Source organism: Spinacia oleracea, chromosome 6 (genome assembly GCF_020520425.1).
Source record: "Spinacia oleracea cultivar Varoflay chromosome 6, BTI_SOV_V1, whole genome shotgun sequence".
NCBI classification, from domain to species: domain Eukaryota; kingdom Viridiplantae; phylum Streptophyta; class Magnoliopsida; order Caryophyllales; family Amaranthaceae; genus Spinacia; species Spinacia oleracea.
In genome coordinates this window covers 103,116,622-103,138,704 of record NC_079492.1, presented here as the reverse complement: position 1 = coordinate 103,138,704, position 22,083 = coordinate 103,116,622, and the positions used below count along the sequence as shown (strand labels likewise).

Genomic DNA, 22,083 nt, shown 5'->3' with positions numbered 1-22,083 from the left:
CCAATAAGCTTCAAATTAAATTACTAAATTAACCAAAGTTACCTACTCTCAAATAATGTGACAACAATCCAAGAATAGATGTTATGAGAGAACTTTTCCTTCTCTCTTGGGCGGTTGCCACATTATATATGAGCACATGCAATTGGATACTCCTAATAACTAGTACCTACAATCAAATTATTAAGTGCACTCTTATATAGTGGACTACTAGATTAGATCCCGTGCATGCACGAATTTTGATCATTTTTTTCACAAAATATTTAACTGAATATCTACCAAACTACTGCATAGTTATAATATTGTTAACATACTCATTTAAAGTTTATTCATCTAATATGCATATTTAAAATGCTAATATGGTAATTTGACCAAAATATTGAGTGATATATTTCCTTTATTAATATAGAGATTTGACTAAAATATTACCAATTTAGAATAATTATTATTACGTCGTATCTATTATTGACATAATTTATAAACTAAATTTTGTTTCCATACATAAATAGTTTATAAAAAAAAATAGAAAATAAAAATAAAATAAAATAGATACACTTTTTTGGAAAAATGATTTTTGACGGGAAAAAATCGCACCAAGAATTGACATGTATTCCTGGTGTCTCTTTTAATATATAGTAATAGATATAATTCAAGAATAAAATTAACAGGCCATTTTTCATTAATTTTGTTGCCTCATTACATGAGCACTCGAATACACCTAATAAGCTCTTAAAAAGTAAAATTATTGAAAATACCTACTTCGTATTAAATATGTATTCTTTTTCTTTTGTATAGTTAGAATATTACTCGAAAGCATTATGTACACCTAATAAGTTTTCCAAACCAAATTATTAGGTAGGTGGACCTGAAGCAATATGCTCTTAAGATAATGTGACAATAATCCAAGAGTGGACTTAAAGAGTGTGCTTCGTATATCTTTTCTATCTCATGAATTGTTGCCACAACACTTAAAAAACACTCAATTTACACTTAATAGGTTCTCAAAACACAAATAGTAACATAAATTCTTTTTTCCTAATATATTTGTTACTCCCATAATTAGTATTGTTTCAAATTCTCTAGTAAAAAGAACACATGCAAAACCTACAAAGACATGACTAAAAACACATAAAACACGCACAAACACGCACAAGCACAAACACAAGCACAAACACACACAAACCTTGCCTGGAACTGCTAATACAACCATCAGCTAAAAATAAGAGAATACATCAACCAAAGAAGGAAAAAAATAAAGTTTACCACCAAATTTCCACAGCCTTCGGTACACTTTCTAATGTATACAAACAGCATAGAGAGCAGTAAAAGAAATAAAAAGAGGCCGAGCAAATGAGAGTATTATTGCAACTTGCACATAAGATTAAAAGTGCTGGTGATCAAGAAAACCAAGAAGTCTCTCCACAAAGAAGTGCTGGGTTTCAGTTGTCTACACCTAGCAAAAAAAAATAATACACATTCACACTGCAAAATAACTGTTAGTGTTAGCATCACCAAACATTTAGGACAAATGACGGGATTTTCAGCAAGCAAATGCTCAAATCATCTAAAGAGTCTGGGAGAGCTGCCTTAGAAAAAGCAATTCCTACTTACCAACAAGAACGAAAGAAACTTTAAGGAACCACATCCCCAACAAACTGGTTTGTGCTCTCTACTTCCTTAACATCAAGGCACGTACCTGTATTCCTAAAAATCCACAATACGTACTTATTTTATAGGGAAACAGTTCAGTGGTCTAAATGCCTCCTTCAACAGTTCAATCCCTTAAAAGAGAAATTACTTTTCTACCATGACAAGTCATAGTCTTCAACTACTGAGAGTCAGAAAACTGAGACCTGGAGAGTATGAGAACTCACAAGATACTCGTTCAATGCTCATAATAGTATGAACTTTGACAAGTAGTAAAAACAAAGATCAAGACAGCAAGAATCGCCACAAGACCAGAGGGTATCTAGGAAGAATCTCAGACATTCAGGGAATTCTCACCAGGAAAAAAATGCTTTAAAGAAGCCAACTGTTAAGGAGACAAAGCTGAAAGGAATTCTTTTGCTTCTTTTTTTTGTTTTCTATTTCTAATTTTGAGCACAGACAGATGAAACAACCAGTAAAACAGGTAGCATATAAGGTCCAACAGCATTTCTAATTCTGATCTAGCTCAAGACAAAAAAATGAACAAATTGTATTTCAATTCCAAAACAGAGAAATAGATAAATAAAAATCTTCAGCCTCTAAATTAGGAACTGATGTCAAATCAATTCACTAGGATCAAGTCACTTGTAGCTACCCTGTATACAGTTACATTCATCAATAACCATGAAGTCAAACACCCTTACTGAAATAAGCTGATAAATCAGAAGACGTGATAGTACGCCATGGTGAAACAGTGAGCTAATAAAAAAAATCCATTTTATCTTCCATGGCTGCCCAAAGTAATATAAGGCCTAGACACCTAGGACAACATTACTTCCAGAGAAGATGGAAAATGACAATAAAGCACCTTATGAAGCACACATGCGGACATACCTTCTGTATTTTGTCAGGTGACAAAGATACAAAATACGACACACTTCAAGGGTCCTCATAAGATTCTCTTAGCGCACTTAGGGACAAAGGGGGGTTCCAAAGCTGCGTCTGCATCAGTTTATTGGTGCTTCAAGCCAGACACGAATACACAAATCTTTAACAGAATGAAACACAATCCCGCACCACATTGTCTAGCCTAGTGATTGAGAAATTATGATCAGTGTTTGAGATTACAAAACTTGGGGAAATTGGAAGGTAAGATAAAAAGTGTTCAAACAGTACTACCAAGCAACTGAGCAAGTACCAATATGGAGACAACTGCCTTTTCTCAAGCATACTTATTGTAAGATTATAGCCTAATCACGATCAAAGAATCCCTAGTGTTCATACGAATCCCGACACAGGATAGTACTGATGTCTGCTTGTATCTTAAATCACCTCTTCCGCTTTCTCTTCCATTTATGTGTCGTAAGCTCATCCCCGCTGAGATGTTTCAAGCGATGCAAAAAATGACTACTTCAACTTTTCAAGTCACATTCCAATTTTCCTAGTGATTATCAAGATGACAAGTTGACAACTAGGTTCTAAACTCCATCTCAAGAGAATAATTGCTAAAGCATACAATATCAAAATAACGACACAAATCAGAATTGACAGAAGCTTTACCAAAGGGTTTCCTGAAAAGTAAATGGTCCCGCCTAAATGAAAGTTATCAAAAACTATAGAATTAAAAAATAATATAAGTGTTTATCTACTTTGGGGAAGATGGACAAATAAAAAGCTTTTGGCATATTGTTTATTTATATGTACTCCTTATCTCATCAGCCACATCATACAACTCAAAATAAGAGATATAGTCATCCTCAGTGGCTATTCAAGATTGCATGCAGAACTTCTAAAAGAAATTGTTAGACAAGGATACAGACAAAGGCAACAAGCAGCATATGAAGCTAAGAGCCCGGCCACTCGAAAAGCATCCTGAATTCTAGGATTTGGAGATTTGGAGCATCTCAAATTAACCTCAACAAATAACCTGCAGTACAGCAACAGGAATAAAAAAGGCCGACACATCCATATCCAGTTAATGATCAGCAGAACAAGCCTCCTGTTTCTATCTCCTCTATCCGGCATTAGTTTGCTAGCAAACAAAACTATCATAGTAACAAACTTCTCAGGACATACAATCTTTGAACCCTGGTACTGCTGACCTTGGAAAATTTCCCTCCAGCTATCTATCTAAAAACTGCAAATAGAAGGCATAAAAGAACCAACACATTACAGAGACTGTGCAGCTTCTGTGCAAGTACGACAACCTTTTCTATTCCATATCATCTAAGAGCAGCTTTGAAACATTTCATAATTGGATAGATTTTCCATATGTCTATTGTTTTCCATCAGTTCAATAACCGGCATGCACTCAAGTAACAGCCCACTATTATTCGCCTATCATCAATTAATTTTACTACAGATACTATCCATCTTTACTGCTCTTTCCAATTCCTTCAGAAACAGCATACATCTTGACCTCAAACCAGGATTTCTCTGGGTGTTCTGCAGTTAAAAATTAAGTTTCTCTTTCCTCGTTCCCAATCCCAAAAAAATCCTCTGAAATCAAAAAAATCAGAAATAATCCAAACCTATCAGGGTCCAAAAAAATCCTATAGAGCCTGCCCCAACGGTATAATGCATAACTCTATTAAAATAATTACACGGGCGTATCCTACAGACCAAAAAGGTCACATGTTCTTGCCAAAGAAAGAGAGATCTTAATTGATTGAAGTTACATAACACAACAGGCCAATTCAAATCTTGGCGAATCAAGAAAACAAAAGACCTGTAAAATAAACTACGCTAAATCTTTTATTATATTATAGAACAAGTTCTAGACATTATGAAGCCGAGTACAAAAATACCATTGGTGTGCCCATACCCTACACAAGGATATTAACACTCCACTTTTAAAAAAATATATCTCACAATTAACTGCGTCACTTAAAGCGCGATTCATCTTTACCCTTAAAACAGCTTTAAAGAGTAATCGCAGTACTCCAATACAGGCAATTCATTATCTAAAATCCCCAGAGCTGAGATTCCATAGTAAACATGTAAATGATAGAACCAAAACCATAAACAGCCCGTTGCATGACCACTTTGTGTTTAATCTCCCACTCACAAAAGCTTATATTAATTGCCTAAAATTCAGAACTTGAATTTACTGAACAGCATCTGAACGTCTTAAGTTAGGCTACCCTTAAATTCAGAACTCCAAGCAAAGTTACAAGCTAGATCAAGATTAACAATAAACCTTAGATACAACAAAAGATAATGGGAAATAAAATAAGCAGAATTTTCACTTTAAAACCTGTGGTTTGGACATGATCTTACCACACTCTAAAGACGACTGCAAGGTAAACCATTCTGCTTTTCAGCCTTTTCCTTGTCAGCATCGCCGAAAAAGACGGGTTCAGTGAAAATATCTATGGTGGCAAAAAAATTCAGCCAGAAAGAATAAATCAACTTAAGCACTGGCCTCATAAAATGTAAAATGCTACAATGGGATCATCAAACCTAAGAGGCAAATAAAACTGAAAAAAAAAAATCTGTACCAACAAAATCAAGTCCTCCCTCGAAGAAATAACAAAAAAAAAAGAAAACTCTAATTTCATCAACTGAAACTTAATATCAAACCTGAAAAATCTAACGCCCGAGTTCCATTTCAGCAACTAGAGATGACAGATGTTCTATCTAATCAGATTTGAAAATCAGTATTTACACCATCTGGGAAACTAATTTTGGCACATCTCTCTGTGAGTAGAGCACAGTTGAGTGACCAAAAATCATTTCCCCTTACTTTCTATATCTCAAATTGGTCCAACCAGGGGAGCCGATTATTTTGTGGGCCTGCTGATTCTTAATGAACGCATGCAAGTCAGACAGGGAAAGAAGCAGAGTAAAGTTATTGGAAAACACATCAGGCCCCCGTGTCATGAAGTTACAGGTTTGAATCCCGTCTCTGCCTAAGAAGTGAAAACATTTAATTTTGAGCTTTATTATTTGCGAGAGGAAACAAGAGAACCATAATTTTTTTGAAAAAGGAGCCACCCTTTTACGTCATATCTAACCCAAATCAAGAATCAGTCGAGCAGCAATTTCAGTTTTAGTGCATAAAATCCTGCTGCAGTTTCTCCAATCAGCAGAACTACACAACGTATATCATCACCCACTACAACTGACTTGGGTTTTCAATACACATTATTTTTCTCTCGTTTCCTCACTAGAAAAGCAACTGCACAACACAATAATCATGTACTACAATTGTTCATTTCTATCGTTTCCCTCATTTTATATATACTCCCGTGATAAAAATTCGACTCTCCGATCCATCTAAACTCTAAAGTGAGTTCAACTTCAAGCTTCATATGAAGGAAACAAAATCTCCAAAAGTAAACAAATCTTCTACTATGTCAAAAGGAAAGGTGATGCATTTTCAAAAGGAAAAAATAAAATAAAAAATCTACTCTCTGTTTATTCAAGAAAATAATCATTTGTCACACCACTTTGTCTTAAGTATTTTAAGCCTCTAGGTTTATTTTTTAACAAACGAAAATACCCTCCAGCTAAAAGGCAAGAGAAACTAATCTCATATTTTAGTATCATTTGCCGCTTTCCTGGAGTGTCCACCTGCTTTGCATTTTGTTCTCCAATCTTCTCAGCCCCTTGGCAAAGGAAATAAATCTCCAACTCGCTGGGTGACAAATATCTTTAGCCTTTTTGAGAAAACGCATTTATATTTTTTTGAAATACAAAATAAAAACTAAAAGAGACTTTTTTGAGGTAAACTTATTATCGTAGGCCGCAAACTCGCAAAGGACGCAGAGGAAACAGAATCATAAAAAAGATATAAAGACTCCTAAAAAACACATCTCTCACAAGTCACAAGCGGTGCTATAGAAAATTACTAACCTCCCAGTTTTTGCATTTATGAAGAGCAAAAGCCTTCAAACTCTCCATTTCCTTGTCTATTACTCCCTCCGCCCCACAGTAATTTTAACACTTCCTTTAGAAGGTTCTTCCAGTATGTTCTTCACCTTTCAATTTTCTCTACCATCCTCTCATCTTTTAAATCGAACACCTCCCAAAACCTAAACTCCAACAATATTCTACCCTTAATAATTTTGTCAAACCCTAAAAAACCTGGGATGGCGGGAGTAATTTCAAACATTGATCCACCAGGGATTTGGATGTTTATCTATATTGCACTTGACATTCATTTATTACAAACCTAGGTAAAATGATTTTTAAAAAGACAACTAGTGAATATGGGAGTAAATATATAGGAAAGGAAGTGCTGAATGTACTATAAAACAATTTATCAGAGAAGGAAGTCAAAGGAACACTAAAAATCCAGATTTTCAGAAAAAAAAATACTGCTTACAAACCTTGCATGCTTTCTAACTTCCATCTCCCAATGTTTTTCAAGTACTTCACCCTTGCATACTGCTAATACTTTCAACCACCGTTACCTGGTTCGCTAGTATGAGACTGGGTACGGGTTCGCAATTTGCTACCTAATTTGTTGGATTAGACCAAAATTATACCATTTTCATGTTGTAATTCGCTTTTTCGATCGCGGTTCGTGGGGTGATTGGAGGATTAGGTAACACTGCTTTCAACCTATAACCTAGATCTATAAATCTGCTCTCCAAATGAGCCCAAAACTACTTGATGTTATGTCACAGGGAGTGTCTGGAGACTATCTCCCTTCAGTGTAAGGCTGGTGGCTTGAGTTCTGGATTGTCTCATGTCAATTTAACTACTTCAGGAGAGACTTGCTTTTAGGATTTGATCTATAGCATCTAGGTAAAAAATTCCTTATAACAGTAAAGTAAACAAAAAAAAATCAGTCTATATTATTTTTTTATATATAAAAGCACACACCTACGCTTCGAACCACTAAGCCTTATTATCATCAGCTCATTTTCAGAATCATAAAAAGCCAATTGATAGTTATACACGTAAGGATGCCAAACGCCATACTAACCATCACATCATTCCCTCAGAAAACAAGAATCAATCAAGAATATGCATAGAAAGGGGCCTACTACCACATACTCATTTAGTAATAAATTTACTCCTCCACTTTTCTTGAAACTCCTTCATATAGTGTCTGCTTCCTAGATTTACTCGCAGAACAATAATATACGACATTCCCTCTCCAGAATTCAACAGTGTGATAAAACCACACTTACTAGGCCCAGAAGCAGACAATTAGAACTTCTTTTTTCTGCGGACAGCTAGCAGTCCAGACTGAGAATAACCTACAATTTTTGTTTACAAGTTCTTTTGTGATAGAACTACAGGATATAATGTTAACATGAGATATCCCATCAAGTCTTACCTATAAAAGAAAATCGGAAAGTTCTAAAACAAACTAATTAAGAAGCACGGAGCCTAGGATGTGAAATCTGGACCAAAAAGAGTTCAACAATATCAGTAGACTTTGTTCAAAGCGCATTGCTCAAGAGCAAAGTAGTTGAAGTGATTCGAGCAAGTGCACTGTGTTTGAGTCATCATGAATACAAGGTGGGCAATATCAACCCCCTCCACCCCTTGACTCTTGATGATAAAACTAAAGACAAATATCTCATTATTGTTTGGAGAAAGATCTCAGAAGTCAGAACAATGCCAAAGGTCTCCTGATACAAATACAATTCCCAAAGAATGTAGGCAACCAAAAAAACATGATTTACAAATTTAAGAAGTGTTGGCGTGTTGTGACATAAGAAATGATAGACAGAGTTTAGCAATATGATTGTCCATTACTCAAAAAACAGCCCAGAATCAAAGCTAAACATATAACAAGCTCCCTAAAGTGCAACTTAGATCTAAATCCAGATATTCAAGGGAAGTTCCACCAAAGAATAGACGGCTAAAAAAGAATGGCCTTCAGATGTTAATACCAAATATAAATTCCTAATATTTAAAACTTAGTAGAGACAAGCTCAAACACTACACATTGCTCATGTTGACAACAGAAAGAAGCTGGACAAGAATGGCTTATGTTAATTTATTATTACATACATCAAAGGTCAGATACAAATATCCTCACACGTAATCCAGATTGTCACTGAAAGCTACTATTGTAAAAAAAAATCCTCACAGTTTAACTTATTTGACCACAAAACAACACTGACAAAAGAATGTGAAGCCTTTTTACCAAGATACAAAGACAATTTCCCATAGCAAGGTTCTTAAAAAGACATATCATCAACCTACTGTACTAACTCGCACCCAAACTTCTATAGCTTCTCCAGATAGTTTCTCATTAATATTACAACTGTCCACAAAGACGTAAACCCTGAACCAAATAAGTTATATTACTGCGATCTTTCAAACAGTATAGTGAAAGAGGCAAAAAGATTGTACCACATATTTAGCTCCAAATTACTATCCTACAATGCTAGCACAAGTACGCCAGTGGACTACTTCAGTGGGGAAAAATTCCTATTGGCCATCTACTCCTTGGAACAGGTGAACATTTTACATCTTAACGAATCAAGCCTCAACCACACAGATACAAATCCCACTGATGGACTAATCCTCTTGGAAAGTCACTGGAAAAGGGTTCACACTATCATCATGTAGGCTTTGAATATCTAACTTTGACTTTATTAAGATAAAATATTGAGGCTCCCAAAATCAGCTTGGATTATCACCAAGACTTATGGCACAAATCCTGAGGGAATAAGTCAGCCTATTTTTGCTGAATCCAGCATTGTGCGTCAAGAATCCTTTTCTTGTAGTACTTTATCGAAGAATACCAACTTACCGAGGCATAAGGAATCCTTGATTATTATATAAGGTGTTAATCCTCGAACCTCCAAGAGCTACAACTTAAGACATATATCCAAAATAACATCCAGATGACTAAACATTGTATCTCCCCAAATTTTCTGCTGGATTACAAATTCAGAAAGTTTCTGAAATTTTCTGACACTAGTGTCATGATCTCTATTTATAGGGAATAAAGACATCATTTTTAGGCGGAGTGGAGTATGGAGTTTACAACAGAAGAGAAATATATGGTCATACAATATGATACTGATTACCAAGGCATTTTAACAACACAAGGGAACATTAAGAGGTAGTGGGAACTTGGAAGCCTGCAGTGAAACCATCTTACATAAACTAAACTTTTTTGAAGTAGCAGGAGGAGATGGACATAGAGGATATGAACAAGCATGTAAACAAATTGAAGGGAAAAAAGAGGATAAAAGAAAGAAACAAAGAAGACTACTACAAAAGAGAGTATCCCCTTCGGATAACTACGCTTTTCAGATTACCTAATAATCGCAGTAGCAAAACGCCACGTACTTATATGGAAGGAAACTTCATCAGTTAAGAGATAGCAATTATCAGTTAAACAAGAGGGAACGTATACATTCACGCTAAACATATTCCAACTCCAAAATATTTAAGCACAAAGTCAAACAAAGTAACTTAACTGCCACTGATATACTTCAGTCCCAAAATACCATCTCCCCTAACATAGCAGCAACCTGAAATGACAAAACTGGCATAAACCAACCAGCAAAAGAAAGAGATACAGAAAGCTGCATCACCTATTTCACTAAATGCAAAATACTGAAGGAACAAACGCAGCCTGTCAGCTACAAAACCACGGGATTGCTTGTCAGCCAATACAACCATCAAGCCTTTAACGCTTATTTCCACGGCCTTGAAAATTGGAATTCTTTGGCCTCCCTCCATTTCTTCCTTCAACTGAAGCTTGATCTTTCGATAACCTAAGCAACAAAGAAAATTAAAAAATTATGCCCAACAACAGGAGCTTCTGCCTCCCTTCTCAACCCTCAACATGCACTCTACAAGTAGATTAGTTGAGTCACTACACTATACTACCCAAAAAACAGCACCCCATTTAATCCAATCAAACAGCAGCTGGAGTAGCATTCCAGCTGAAACTTACTTTTGCTTCTTTTTATTGGACTGTTTGATGCCTAAGACCATTTCCCTAGCCTTTCTTTGATGTTCTCTTGATTGTGAATGCAAGTCCAAACCTTCCACGGTTCCACACTCAACTTTACAAATGCGACACATAATGCTTCTAGGTCCACGCATTCTTGGGTTATCAAAAGGCTCCATCTCCTCCTAGTAAAGTTCACCAGAGAAATGAGTTACAAAAAATTGAAATATACATCTAGGAAGCATTCGAAGCAATAATCTAGAACCAACATGAGAAACACAAACAAGTACTTACTGGAAAAAATCCACCTTCACGTCCATATCGCTGAAAACCAGAGCTACCCCTGAATCCATGCTCTCCTACCAGAGGGTGCCCTGGCTTCTCACCTCCAAAGGATTCACCAAAAGGTAGATGCTGTGGAAAATTTCCTGTCAGGGGAGGTTCTCCCATCCGTGGATGACCACCTGAAGGACCAAAAGCAGTCACTTCACCAGTATGCGAATTCCGAGGACCCATATGTTCTCTTCGTAAAAAAGGAGGCAGTGTATCTTGATTACGAGGGCCCCCGATGAAATGTTCACCCGCGTGCAAATTTCCAGGAACATCAAGCTCACCTCTTTGCAAATGGTTAGGTGGAACTGGAAACCTGTTGTCACGGATTGATTTCCCAAATGATTCCGCAGGAAAATTGTAGGGTCTGGAACCTTCAAAAGGCCGTGACTCATTTCCACCATCTTCCGCATAGGCACCAAACGGACGAGAAGAAAAACCTGGAAAGTCCCTACCCGGACTTCTAGGCGGCAAACCATCCAATCTGGGCCGGCCAAATCCAGGACCAGGAGCCGGTCCAGGAAAATCAGGACGGTGCCCAAAATCCCCTCTGCCCATGTTATCATCAGGAAAACCTGCAGGTCGGCTCCTTTCACCAGCATCGTTTGCATGGAATGGTGGCAAAAATCTTGAAGGACCAGAATCCATTTTCAGTCCTGAATCATGGTCAAATCCATGTGGCGCCTTGTCAAAGGGCCTCGGCATTCCTTCTCCACCAAACATATGAGGACCATGATCAAGTGGCCCAGATGATGAAAAATGAGAACCAAATCTTGATGAAGGCCCGGTTTCAAAATGAGAGGGTCTTGGGAATTTCCTCAAATCTTCTTCAAAGTCCCTGTGAGGAAAGGGTTTCAAACGCTCCTCGGGAAATAGCTTAACCCTTTCATCCCTTGAACCAGGAGCGGAAGCAGAATCATGAGCTGAAGGACCACCGAATTTCATAATACCGGGATGTATACCAGGCTGGGCATGAGAAAGTGCTTCTGGTTTTCTACCATCAAAATAATCAGGCCTGTGACCCTGAAACTTTTCACTCTCCATTGGATGTGGAGGACGCTTCTCAGCATCAGTGCGTTCTCTCCCGCCTATACCAACATGAGAATCAAATGCACCAGGCCTCGGACCAGCAAATGAGGGCCCAACAGAAGGCTCCCCTGAAGGATTATGAGGTTGTCCAGCTTGATAAGGTGGCATATTTCCTTGATGATAACCCATATTACCCGGTCTAGCAAAAGATCCTGATGAGCCAGGGCCTAAATTTCCTCCAGATGCATTTTCGGGAGGAATAGGACCATGGGGATGCTTAGGAATAGATGCCTGGGAATTTTCGGCTGCACTGAAAGGCGGTCTTTGGGGAGCTTGTCCAGGTCCTTGTGGCCTAAATTGACCATGAGGGTGACCCAATCCAGGCTGCTGAGAGTTTAATGGTTGAGGTGTTGATTGCGGCGCAGACACATTGCCAGGTCTGTGTTGAGCTGAAGTCCCGTAGTGCATTGGCTGCAGCTGATTTCTTCCCTGGTCAACAGAAGGAAATGAATTTGCACCATGAACTTGTGGGACTAAATGTGAATTAGATGCATGCTTCAAATCCTGTACTTCAGCCTTCTTTCGAGCATCTTTATGATTCTCAGCAACATTTTTAGCAGTGATATTAACATGTGATGCTTTTGATGCACCCTCTGAAGGATCTTCCTTTATCCTTTGTTGGAATTCTTGAACATCACTTTCTAATTGCTTGGACCCTGCACCAGGTAGTTTGCTTTCATTTCCGTTCACATTACCGTCCATGGAATTTTCTGATTTTATTTTAACTTCATTCACCTGAGTCCCTACAACAGACTCCTTGTTAGATTCAATTTGATCACGAGGCTTCCCACCGCCTGTTGCTCTTGAAGATTGTTGGGGATGACCAGCCTGCTGTTCAGAAGTAGCAGATAACTGGTTGTCAGTTCTCATGGGGTAAGTCTGATTTAGCTGTGGAGGCCTAACCTGACCAATAGCAGCAGGTCCCGCAGCTTGGGCATATGGCTGGGATCCAGCTCCTTGCATTGCAACTGGTCTAGCTGCATAATTTTGAGCAGTATTAGGCTGAGCACCATACCCTGGTGCATAATTCTGCTGAGGTTGCTGTGTCGTTTGAGGGGGTCCCTGGGCATGTAATTGAGCTGTCATAGGTGGCTGTGGCTGTGTATATGGACCGTGCCCAGGGAACGATTGCTGTTGTCCATACTGCTGTGGTGCAGCTTGCTGTGCAGCCTGAACACCGGGACGATGCTGAAATGGATACCCAGGTTGCTGGGAATGAGGATAAACAGGGAGCTGTTGTGCAGAAGGCCCACTCGGCGGAGCCTGACCTTGTGCAGACGACATATGCTGTTGTTGATTTGCCACGTTCGAATAAGGTTGAGGAGGATACATCTGAGAAGGTTGTGAAGGATATTTCCCCTGTGCTTGTGCAGGGTACTGAGGCTGCGGCTGGACACCCGAAGAATGCATTGGATGCGCAGCTCCCACTTGTGCTTGCGGATGAGGCTGTGGCTGCGGGTACGATTGGTAACCAGTTACAGAATTCTGAGTCTGAGGCTGGGCATTGGGATTCATAAGCTGGTTCTGTTGGGAAGGTGGGTGAACAGGCGCCTGCATAATCGGTTGGGAATGGGGCTGGGGCTGGGGCTGGGGGTGTGATTGAGGATGTGGATAGGGGTAATGCTGGGTTTGGGTTTGTGATGGTGGATAAGATTGGGCATAAGGATTAGTTTGTTGGTACTGAGGCAGCTGTGTCTGCTGTTGAGAAATAGGCTGTGGCTGAGTGTAGGGTTGAGCCTGGGGTAATGGCTGAGATTGATTATATGGAAGGGCATGAGATGGAGGTGCTTGACCCTGAGTCTGAATTTGAGGTTGCGCTTGACCCACTGACTGGACTTGGGACTGTGCATTCGATGCTGGTTGTGCAGTTGTTTGTGGTGGAGGCGGTGCAGTTCGGGGTGGAGCTTGGGGCTGCTGCTGTGGCTGCTGCTGTGGCTGGGGTTGAGGTTGAGGCTGCTGTTGTGGCTGGGTCTGAGCTTGGGGCTGCTGTTGTGCCTGGGGCTGAGCATGAGGCTGGACCTGTTGTTGGGGTTGAGTCTGAGCTTGACCAGAAACCTGAGGAGGGTAACCTTGCATGGGCTGTTGTGGATACTGTTGAGCTCCTTGTTGATATTGATAGTAATATTGATAGTTCTGTTGGTAAGGATCATATCCAGGATACTGCTGATAGTACTGTTGGTATTGCTGCTGGTACTGTTGCTGTTGCTGTTGCTGTTGCTGATACCACTGTTCTGCATTTGGCATGGCAACTTGTGCAGCTTGTGGTTGCCCAACTGAACTGGCTAGTTGGATATCTTGGCTGGATACAAGCGGGGCAGAAGCTTGTGATGTCTGTGCTTGAGAAACAGGTAACCCATTCTGAGCTGCAGTCTGGCTTTGCTCTACAGCAGCAACGGCTCCTGTGGATGTGCTGTCCTGGACAGTGCCCGGTTGTTGCACCTGAGATTGCACACCCTAATTTGGGGCAGCTTAGAGTGTAAGATTACAAAGCAATGCAATAGGATAAACTCGACAGAGACACCCAGTACATAATATAATAGAGAAGCAAATGCATCTCAACTTACAGGACAGCTTTGTGCGTGTTCCTGCACCTGGCGGTGCACAATTTGAACTCCACATCTGTTGCATAGAACTGGAGACTCCCCGAATGAACATGTAGAGCAATGAGTTATGCAGTCGGTAAAAGGACCTTGCCATGTACATCCAGTCCTATAATAGAGGCAATGAACTTGTATTTTTCCGATTGTGTCTGCCAATGCTTTGTTTGACTCCAAAAGTGGCTGTGACAGGAGAAGAAAAAATTCCATCATAAGAACATGACAAAATTATCACAAAATCAGTAAGAAACCGAGCACCGTTAATATAAGGAAAGCATAACACCTTGCAATCGGCTTCAGTCACCCTGTATCCATCATAGGGGCAGGCATGTGTGGAGCTAACAACATAAGTCAGACAAGGTTTGCAGTAAAGGTGAGTGCATTGCGCTTGCAAAGCCTCGTTTGGGTACACAAGAAGGTGACATACAGGACAGAAATATTCTCCAGCAAGTGATTGAATATTTAAAATGCAATCATTGTCAAAACCCATATTGACCTTAAGAAACTCCGTGAAAGTACCTGTTATGCATCGAACAAAAAAATCTGAGGTCAATGACTTGCATTAATGAACAATTAAAGGTAATGCTACACAGAAAATTCAATCTCTGAAACAAGCATTACATCACCAACTACTATAATAAGATTGTAAATAATACATAAAGGTGCAAAGGCACATAAATGGCCTTATACTTCTGCACATGATTGGTCGGAATTTTGGGATCTTTGGAGGGGCCATATCAAAACATAGAATTGGATCATTCACGAGTAACACCTCTTATTCACCAAACAAAACAAGGTGTTGTATGTACAGCATTCAAAGCGAAAAAGAGCCCATAAAACCTAACTAGTAAGAGATGGGCACTCCCTATTTACAACACTCACCAGTCCAGAACCCCTAAAAAACAAATCAGCCAAAAGTTCTGTCTTATATGTTATATGCAAGTTATACTGTGGTTGATACCTTGCAACATAAAAAGAAGACTTCGACAAATGTTAATCCCTTCGTCCCAAAAAGAACTTCACACTTACTATTGCGGGGTATCCAAAAAGAACTTCAAGGTTTATAATTTAAACTTCATTTATCCCCTCACACCATCCCATTAGCCTCTCCCCTCTCTCCATCCACTACCACCATTTTATGTTATACGTGTTATTGTGCAACAATAATTCTAAGCACCAAGCCAAGCTCAAGCATGAAGTTCTTTTTCGGGATAGATGGGAACAAAAACCAGGCACCGGACATTCACCTCAATCTCATCCCACACATCCCACCAAGTTCATCAAAGCAATAGTATACATACAAATTCCACCGAATGTGAAACGAGTAATCAACATAATAAAGTGACAAAATCGATTCAATTGAGATTAACATGTATCAACCGCCATCCTCCCAGCCAAAAAATAAACAGTAACAACTAAAATGAAAGCAAAAACCGTTGCATGAATAACATGCATCAACTCAATTGACATTCCTCAAAAGAAAAAATTGAAATGCTGACAATCAAATAAATCAGAAATCGAAATAAAATCAAAATTAGACAAGCAAATAGCACAGAACGCAAGAACAAGAGAGAGAAATCACGAAACGGTGATGAAGGTAAAAATCTTACAGAAAAATTATAGTACGCGGTGTTTGAGGCGCCGGAAAAAATCCAATTAGTTAAAGAAAGTCGCTCCTCTGCTTGAAATCGAAATTCAAAAACAAATTGCTTCAATTTGAGCTTCAGATTATTTCGCAACATAGCTAATTTGGTACATTTTTACCTGTTTTCAGTGAAGCGAAGAACTAGGGTTTGAGAGGAGTGAAGGCAGGAGGGTGGGAAAGAGGGGGGGGGGGAAGGTAAATTTGTGCGTTATTTTTTTTGGTTTCAGCGTGTCGCTAAAAAAAAGTTGCTGGGAACATGATGGGCGCGTAGTTGGGTTATTGAAAGTCGACAATTATTGGGTTATACCGACTTATCGAAAAAACCACTTTGATGATTTAACTAATCGGCTTCATTGCTTAGAGTATGTTTGGAGACGTTGTGGTTTCCAATTTTTCTGTTTTCTTCATCTAAAAAATAGCAAAACCGTGTTCGGTAAAATTATTTAATAAAACAAGTTTTGAATAGTTTTGAGGAAACAGCAACGGAAAAGTACAAATCACTAAAAGTGGTTTTGGGAAATTTGTTTTAAAAATCGTTTAATTTCATGTCTTCCTCGTGGTCACTTTCTATCTACTTCTTCAACCCTTTTATTTGCATCTCCCTTCTTCTCTAATAGACTTCCTGATTCATCTCTCAATAGACCTCCTGATTCGTTCATCAAGCATACCCTTTTTTCTGTAGTTCTTTCTCTTCTAATTCTTGTTTTTCCATAGATCTCGATCTTGTAACCCTAGAGAGTATGCTTAAAGTTCTTCGTTACCATCGACTTAATTCGACCAACACTCCATTAATAACTCAGAAGCTAAAGATGAAACCCATGTAAATTCCATAAGATCTTGAAGATGGAAACAAACTTTTTAAAAAAAAAATCTTTGATAATGATATTAGTTAATTCTTTGATTTAAATACTTTAAGATTACTAGTTTAATTAGGATGATTAAAAGCCTATGGAAGATTGAAAGAAATTTTTTTGGAGTTCAGGTATGGCGGTTCTTATTTGGTGAGGTAGAAAGTGGAGGAGATGATTCGTTTTTGTTTACGAAATAGTAAAGGTGTTTTACTCCTACAGTCCTACTACATTTTAAAAAAAAAATGTGTGTTTTATAATAGATTTGAAAAACCATAAAATCAAAACCGAAATCAGTAAAACTCAAAACAGAAAATGATACCGAACATGCCCTTAGCTAATTGGTTTCATTGATTAATTAATTAGTTCCAGTGTTTAACTAATTGGTGCAATTTCTTAACTAATCAGGTTTCGTTGATTAATTAATTAGTTCAATTGCTTAACTAATTAGTTTCGGTGCTTAACTAATTAGTTCCAATGTTTAACTAATTGGCTATGTTACTTAACTAATTGGTTTAATTTCTTAACTAATTGGTTCAATTGCTTAACTAATTGGTTTCATTACTTAACTAATTGGTTCTATTGCTTAACTTATATGACATTAAGGTGGTATTTTGTGTAAGACCGCCTTATATAAAAGTTTGTAATTGAAAGCTTGGTACGAAGTATTGGCCAACTGATAGCTTGCAAAGTTGCAATATGTTAAACTTTTTGGTAAACCTGAATTTCAATGAATTAACTTATTTGAATTTAGAATGCGTTATTCATCTGATTGTCACTTATTTTTCCTGAATTTTTATTTTAGTTATAAATTATAATTGGGTAACCCTTGTTTTACCTGAAAAAATCTTATCTGAACTTTTCTGAACTTTTTTTTTTCCTGAAATAAATAGAAATAAGGTGAACAGAGCCTTGACTTAATGATATGAACTTATTTTTACTAAAGTAAGTTGAACAAATAGAGCCTTAGTGTAATATCCCGAAATTTTTAAACTTGATTTATTAAAATTAAAAATATTTATTAGCTTGATTTCGTTTTAAATAATTATGAATAATCAAATTTCGTTATTTTTAAACGTTTTTACGATTTACTTTAAACGATAAATTTATAAACGAAAATTTATTTAATTTTTCGTTAACGATATTTTTATAAAGAATTATTTTAGCTAAACATTTCTATTTTTAGTAGTTTACAAAAATGGAAACAAAAATTCTGAATTTTAGTCAACCATGTGAAATTACGAAAATGCCCTTGGAGCACCAAGATTCCATTTCCCTTTCTTCTCTTTGCTCTCCACGTACAAAGCAAGAATGAAGAAATTTCCATTCCTCTCCTTCCCTCAATTCAGTCTTGATTCATTTGCCTTGTTCCCCAAGGATTTCAGCTTCTCACTCACTTTACTTGTCATTATAATCAGCCATTTTCTTTCCCTTTTTCTCAACCAAAAATCAGTTAACAAATTGGAAACCACCCCCTTTTTTTCCTGCTTTGTTCGAACCACCACCATTTTCCGTGGTTGCCGCCACTATAACCACCACCCTCATTACCCGCCACTGCCTACCACCCTATCATCACCACCACTGTCGCCTAACACCACCACGACCACCGTCCACCACCATACTTCCCCTGCTTCTCGGTCACCCACCTTCCCTGCCTCTCTCTTTTTTTGCCCCTTGCTGCACCACCGACGCCACACCACCACACTCCAACCACCTTCATCAAACAATATCCGCCCCAATCCCCGGCGATCCGCCGCCTAGAACCACCCATTTCCTCCCTCAAGCTCCCCGGTCTCCTCCTCGGTTCGCACCCCCTCCCCTGTTTTCGCCCCTGTTCGTGTATTACCCCTCCCTTCCCTCGTGCTCTGCCGCCGCAAATCACCTCCCACCGTCGCCTTTGGCGCGGTTTCTCTCGGCTGCACAGCCGTGCCGCCAGCCACCCTCTTCCCTTTCCTTCTCCCTCCTTCGTGCCCTCCTTTTTTCTTGGTCCGTGTTTTCCCTTTCTAGAAAACCAAATATCAAGTTTCAATTTGAAACTTGATTTATTCTCCTAAACCCAACTTAAATTGGGCCATCTTTATTTGGGCTTTTGGGTAAGATGCACTTCCCATATGAATTTTAAGATCCAGAATTTTTGCACCTATTTTACCAAATTAAACTCATATTTTGATAATAAAGTTTAATAATATAATTATTTACTAATAAATTGCTTATTATTTTTCAGGTTTAATTACCAATTTTAATAAAATAAATTACTAGCTTTATTTATCAAAAAGGGAATTTAAATAATATTTTCATGTAAACCGATTTATGAAATTATATTTTTATTAAAATTCGTTATTTATAAATTCATTACTTATAAAATTTATTATTTATAAAATATCGATTTAAGAATATTATCGTTTTAATAACTAATTCAATGATTTATTATTCTAAAAGAAATCGGACTTGGATCTCAGGATGAACGATCCATCGAACAGGAATTATAAACTACAGTTGAGGTAACATCTATTGCTAACACCCACAGTCCCCTTATGAAACGTGTTTTATGAAATATGTTTATAATGATATGTTTTAATGGATTGTGGGATATGGAATGTGTTTATAAAGTGTGTTGTATGATGATTATATTCAAACATGTTTATGTATGATTTTATAAGAATGATGCTTTATGAGTTATTAATAAGATATGGAACATGATAAATAAAATCGTAACCGGTTCTTGCAGTTAGTGGGGTTACTATTTTTAGGTCGTGCACGTACCGCCGTACCGCGGGACACCCAACAAGGGAGAGTGCTCTTTGAGGGTTACCGCAAGCTAAAAGAGAAACTAATTAGGTACGGGCGTATGTCCAACAAGGGAGAGTGCTCCTTGAGGACTATCGCAAGGTGGGAGACGTCCCGCAAGGCTAACTTGTCAGTTACCAAGTAAAATGGATGTTTTATGAAGGATAATGGGAACTATTAAAGTTTCAAGATATAAATGATGTTTTACTGCAATGAGTTATAAATTAAATAAAATGAATTGAAACGAGTTTACGTTGTTAGGGTAGTATGTTACTGGGCCTCGGCTCACGATGTTGCTTTTGTTTTAGGTACGAAGAAGATCATGGGATGCCTTAGAGTGAGGATGCAACCATCAAATTCACGATCGTTGTTTAGTAAAGATAACTATGTCTCACTAGTAATAATGGATGTATTAATTAAACTCTAGTTTAATTTCAAGAATTGAGTTAGACTTTTATATTAATCTTTAATCAATGTTAGGAGTATGTATTATTAAAGTTTATTTAGTGATTTAAATAGGTTATGTCGCCTTGTATTTCCCACGAGGGAGATACGGCATGTGACGCTCCGACTAAGCTAGGATTTTCCGCTGCTAATTAAAGATAATTAAGCTAATTAATGGTGTTTAGAAGTCGGGGCGTTATAGTTTGGTATCAGAGAAAAGGTTCTGGACCATAAGTGTTAAACCTTAATTCAACGAAAAACCCTATGTTCTAAAATTTCAAGCTCATGTTCTAAATTAATTCAAGCATGTTTTAAAATTATTAAACATGTTATAAATTTATTCAACCATGTTCTTAATCCATTCAAGCATGTTCTAAAATTATTAAATCTTTCTAAATTTATCGAAGCATGTTCTGACTTTATTCAACCATGTTCAAAATTTATTCAAGCATGGTCTGAATTTATTCATGCATGTTCTAAATTTATTCAACAATGTTCAAAATTTATTCAAGCATGTTCTAAAATTATTCAAGCATGTTCTAAATTCATCTAATAGTGTTGTAAATTTATTCAAGCATGTTTTAACTTTATTCAATAGTTTCCTAAATTGATTTAAGCATGTTCTAAAATTTGCTATAGCATGTTCTGAATTGAGCCTGCCAAGGAAGATGAGAAAAGATGACCCTGCCAAGGATGATAAAGACGAATATGGAGAGAAAAATGCCGAATTACTAGCTTGAATGTTGGTGGCAAGCCGCTCGCTCAACACCACCACAGACCACGAACCAGTTTCCTCCACCGCAACCGGAACCGTTGCCGCTGTCGCCACCAGCACTGATTCGCGGTACTGGTTTTTTTAAGAAGGAAGGAGGAGCAACATCCGGATACATGATCGAAGGAAGGAGGAGCGACATAAGGATTCGCCGGATAATTGATCGCAACACCGACGCTCAGCACCAACACCGGCGAAATCAGTCGCTTGAATACTGGCGTATACTTCTGGTTCGATTATGCCAGATTTCTTGTTCGATTCCGACTCCGCCGCTGCCGCCACCACTACTGGATCGGGAAATCTAGGAATAATACCAACGATTTCGTTAAAACTATGGTTCGATTTTGTTCGATTTTAGAATTGAGAAATCGGTACAAATCAATTTTAATTTTTGAATTAAGAAATCAATTGAGATTTCAAAGAATCGTTTGAACAATCGATTGAGAAAGAGATCAAAAATTTCCAATTTGAATTGACTTCGAATTGAGAAATCAAGAAATGAGAATTGCTGGATTTCGATTGCCGATTGCTAAATTGCCGATTTCGATTGAGAATTTTTGAATTGCCGGATGTGGAGAGAGAGAAAGATGAAGTGGAGAGAGAAAAAAATATGAAATAATGACGTGAAAGAATAATAAAATTGGGGTATTTGTCCATATATATATATATATATATATATATATATAGAAAGGCTCCCGTAAGAACACTTTACTCGGTAAAAACACTTCTCTCGGTAAGAACGCTACTGGTAATGGAATTTTCGTAATTATAATTAACAAATACCCCCATTTTTATTTCACGCCATTTATTTTTTCATTTCAGATTCAGATTCCACTCTCTCTCTCTCTCCAATTCCTCCCTCTCTCTCTCCAATTCTCCCGTCGTCCATCGCCACCAACGCTAGACGGTCGCTGCTCGACGGTCCATTCTCGCCGGCCGCTGCTCGCCGTGGTGGTTGTGGTTCAAACCAAAATCGGCATTCGAACAAATCGAACGAAATCAAACGAATTCAAACCAAAATTCAACCACCGGCGCCGATTTTCATTATT

The 22,083-nt window shown here is 38.0% G+C and overlaps 1 protein-coding gene across 7 annotated transcripts; it reads right to left on the bottom strand.

Moving 5' to 3' along the window:
* Positions 1-1,173: 1,173 nt before the first annotated feature.
* Positions 1,174-16,425, bottom strand: LOC110794198 (uncharacterized). Of its 7 annotated transcripts, none has more exons than XR_008922534.1 (9): positions 16,149-16,380; positions 14,822-15,057; positions 14,506-14,721; positions 10,817-14,395; positions 10,526-10,707; positions 10,044-10,343; positions 4,924-5,015; positions 2,824-3,021; positions 1,174-2,734 (listed from the first exon to the last, which is right to left on the bottom strand). XR_008922534.1 is itself a non-coding variant. In XM_021999143.2 (6 exons), the coding sequence occupies exons 2-6, from the start codon at positions 15,026-15,028 to the stop codon at positions 10,256-10,258; spliced, it is 4,272 nt and encodes a 1,423-aa protein (XP_021854835.2). In that variant the 5' UTR covers positions 15,029-15,057; positions 16,149-16,425; the 3' UTR covers positions 9,951-10,255. The 7 variants fall into 7 exon arrangements, 1 of the variants encoding a protein (XP_021854835.2); XR_008922535.1 differs by having other exon boundaries at positions 2,843-3,021; XR_008922537.1 differs by lacking the exon at positions 2,824-3,021.
* Between the last annotated feature and the right edge of the window lie 5,658 nt (positions 16,426-22,083).

What these genes read in the sequence shown, in the direction of transcription:
- LOC110794198 (XM_021999143.2), bottom strand. Translation starts at nt 15,028, where the DNA reads ATGGGTTTTGACAATGATTGCATTTTAAATATTCAATCACTTGCTGGA. An exon ending in AACACGCACAAAGCTGTCCT is followed by an intron (nt 14,396 to 14,505) that starts GTAAGTTGAGAT and finishes GCCCCAAATTAG; the next exon opens with GGTGTGCAATCTCAGGTGCA. An exon ending in TCCAATAAAAAGAAGCAAAA is followed by an intron (nt 10,344 to 10,525) that starts GTAAGTTTCAGC and finishes TTTGTTGCTTAG; the next exon opens with GTTATCGAAAGATCAAGCTT.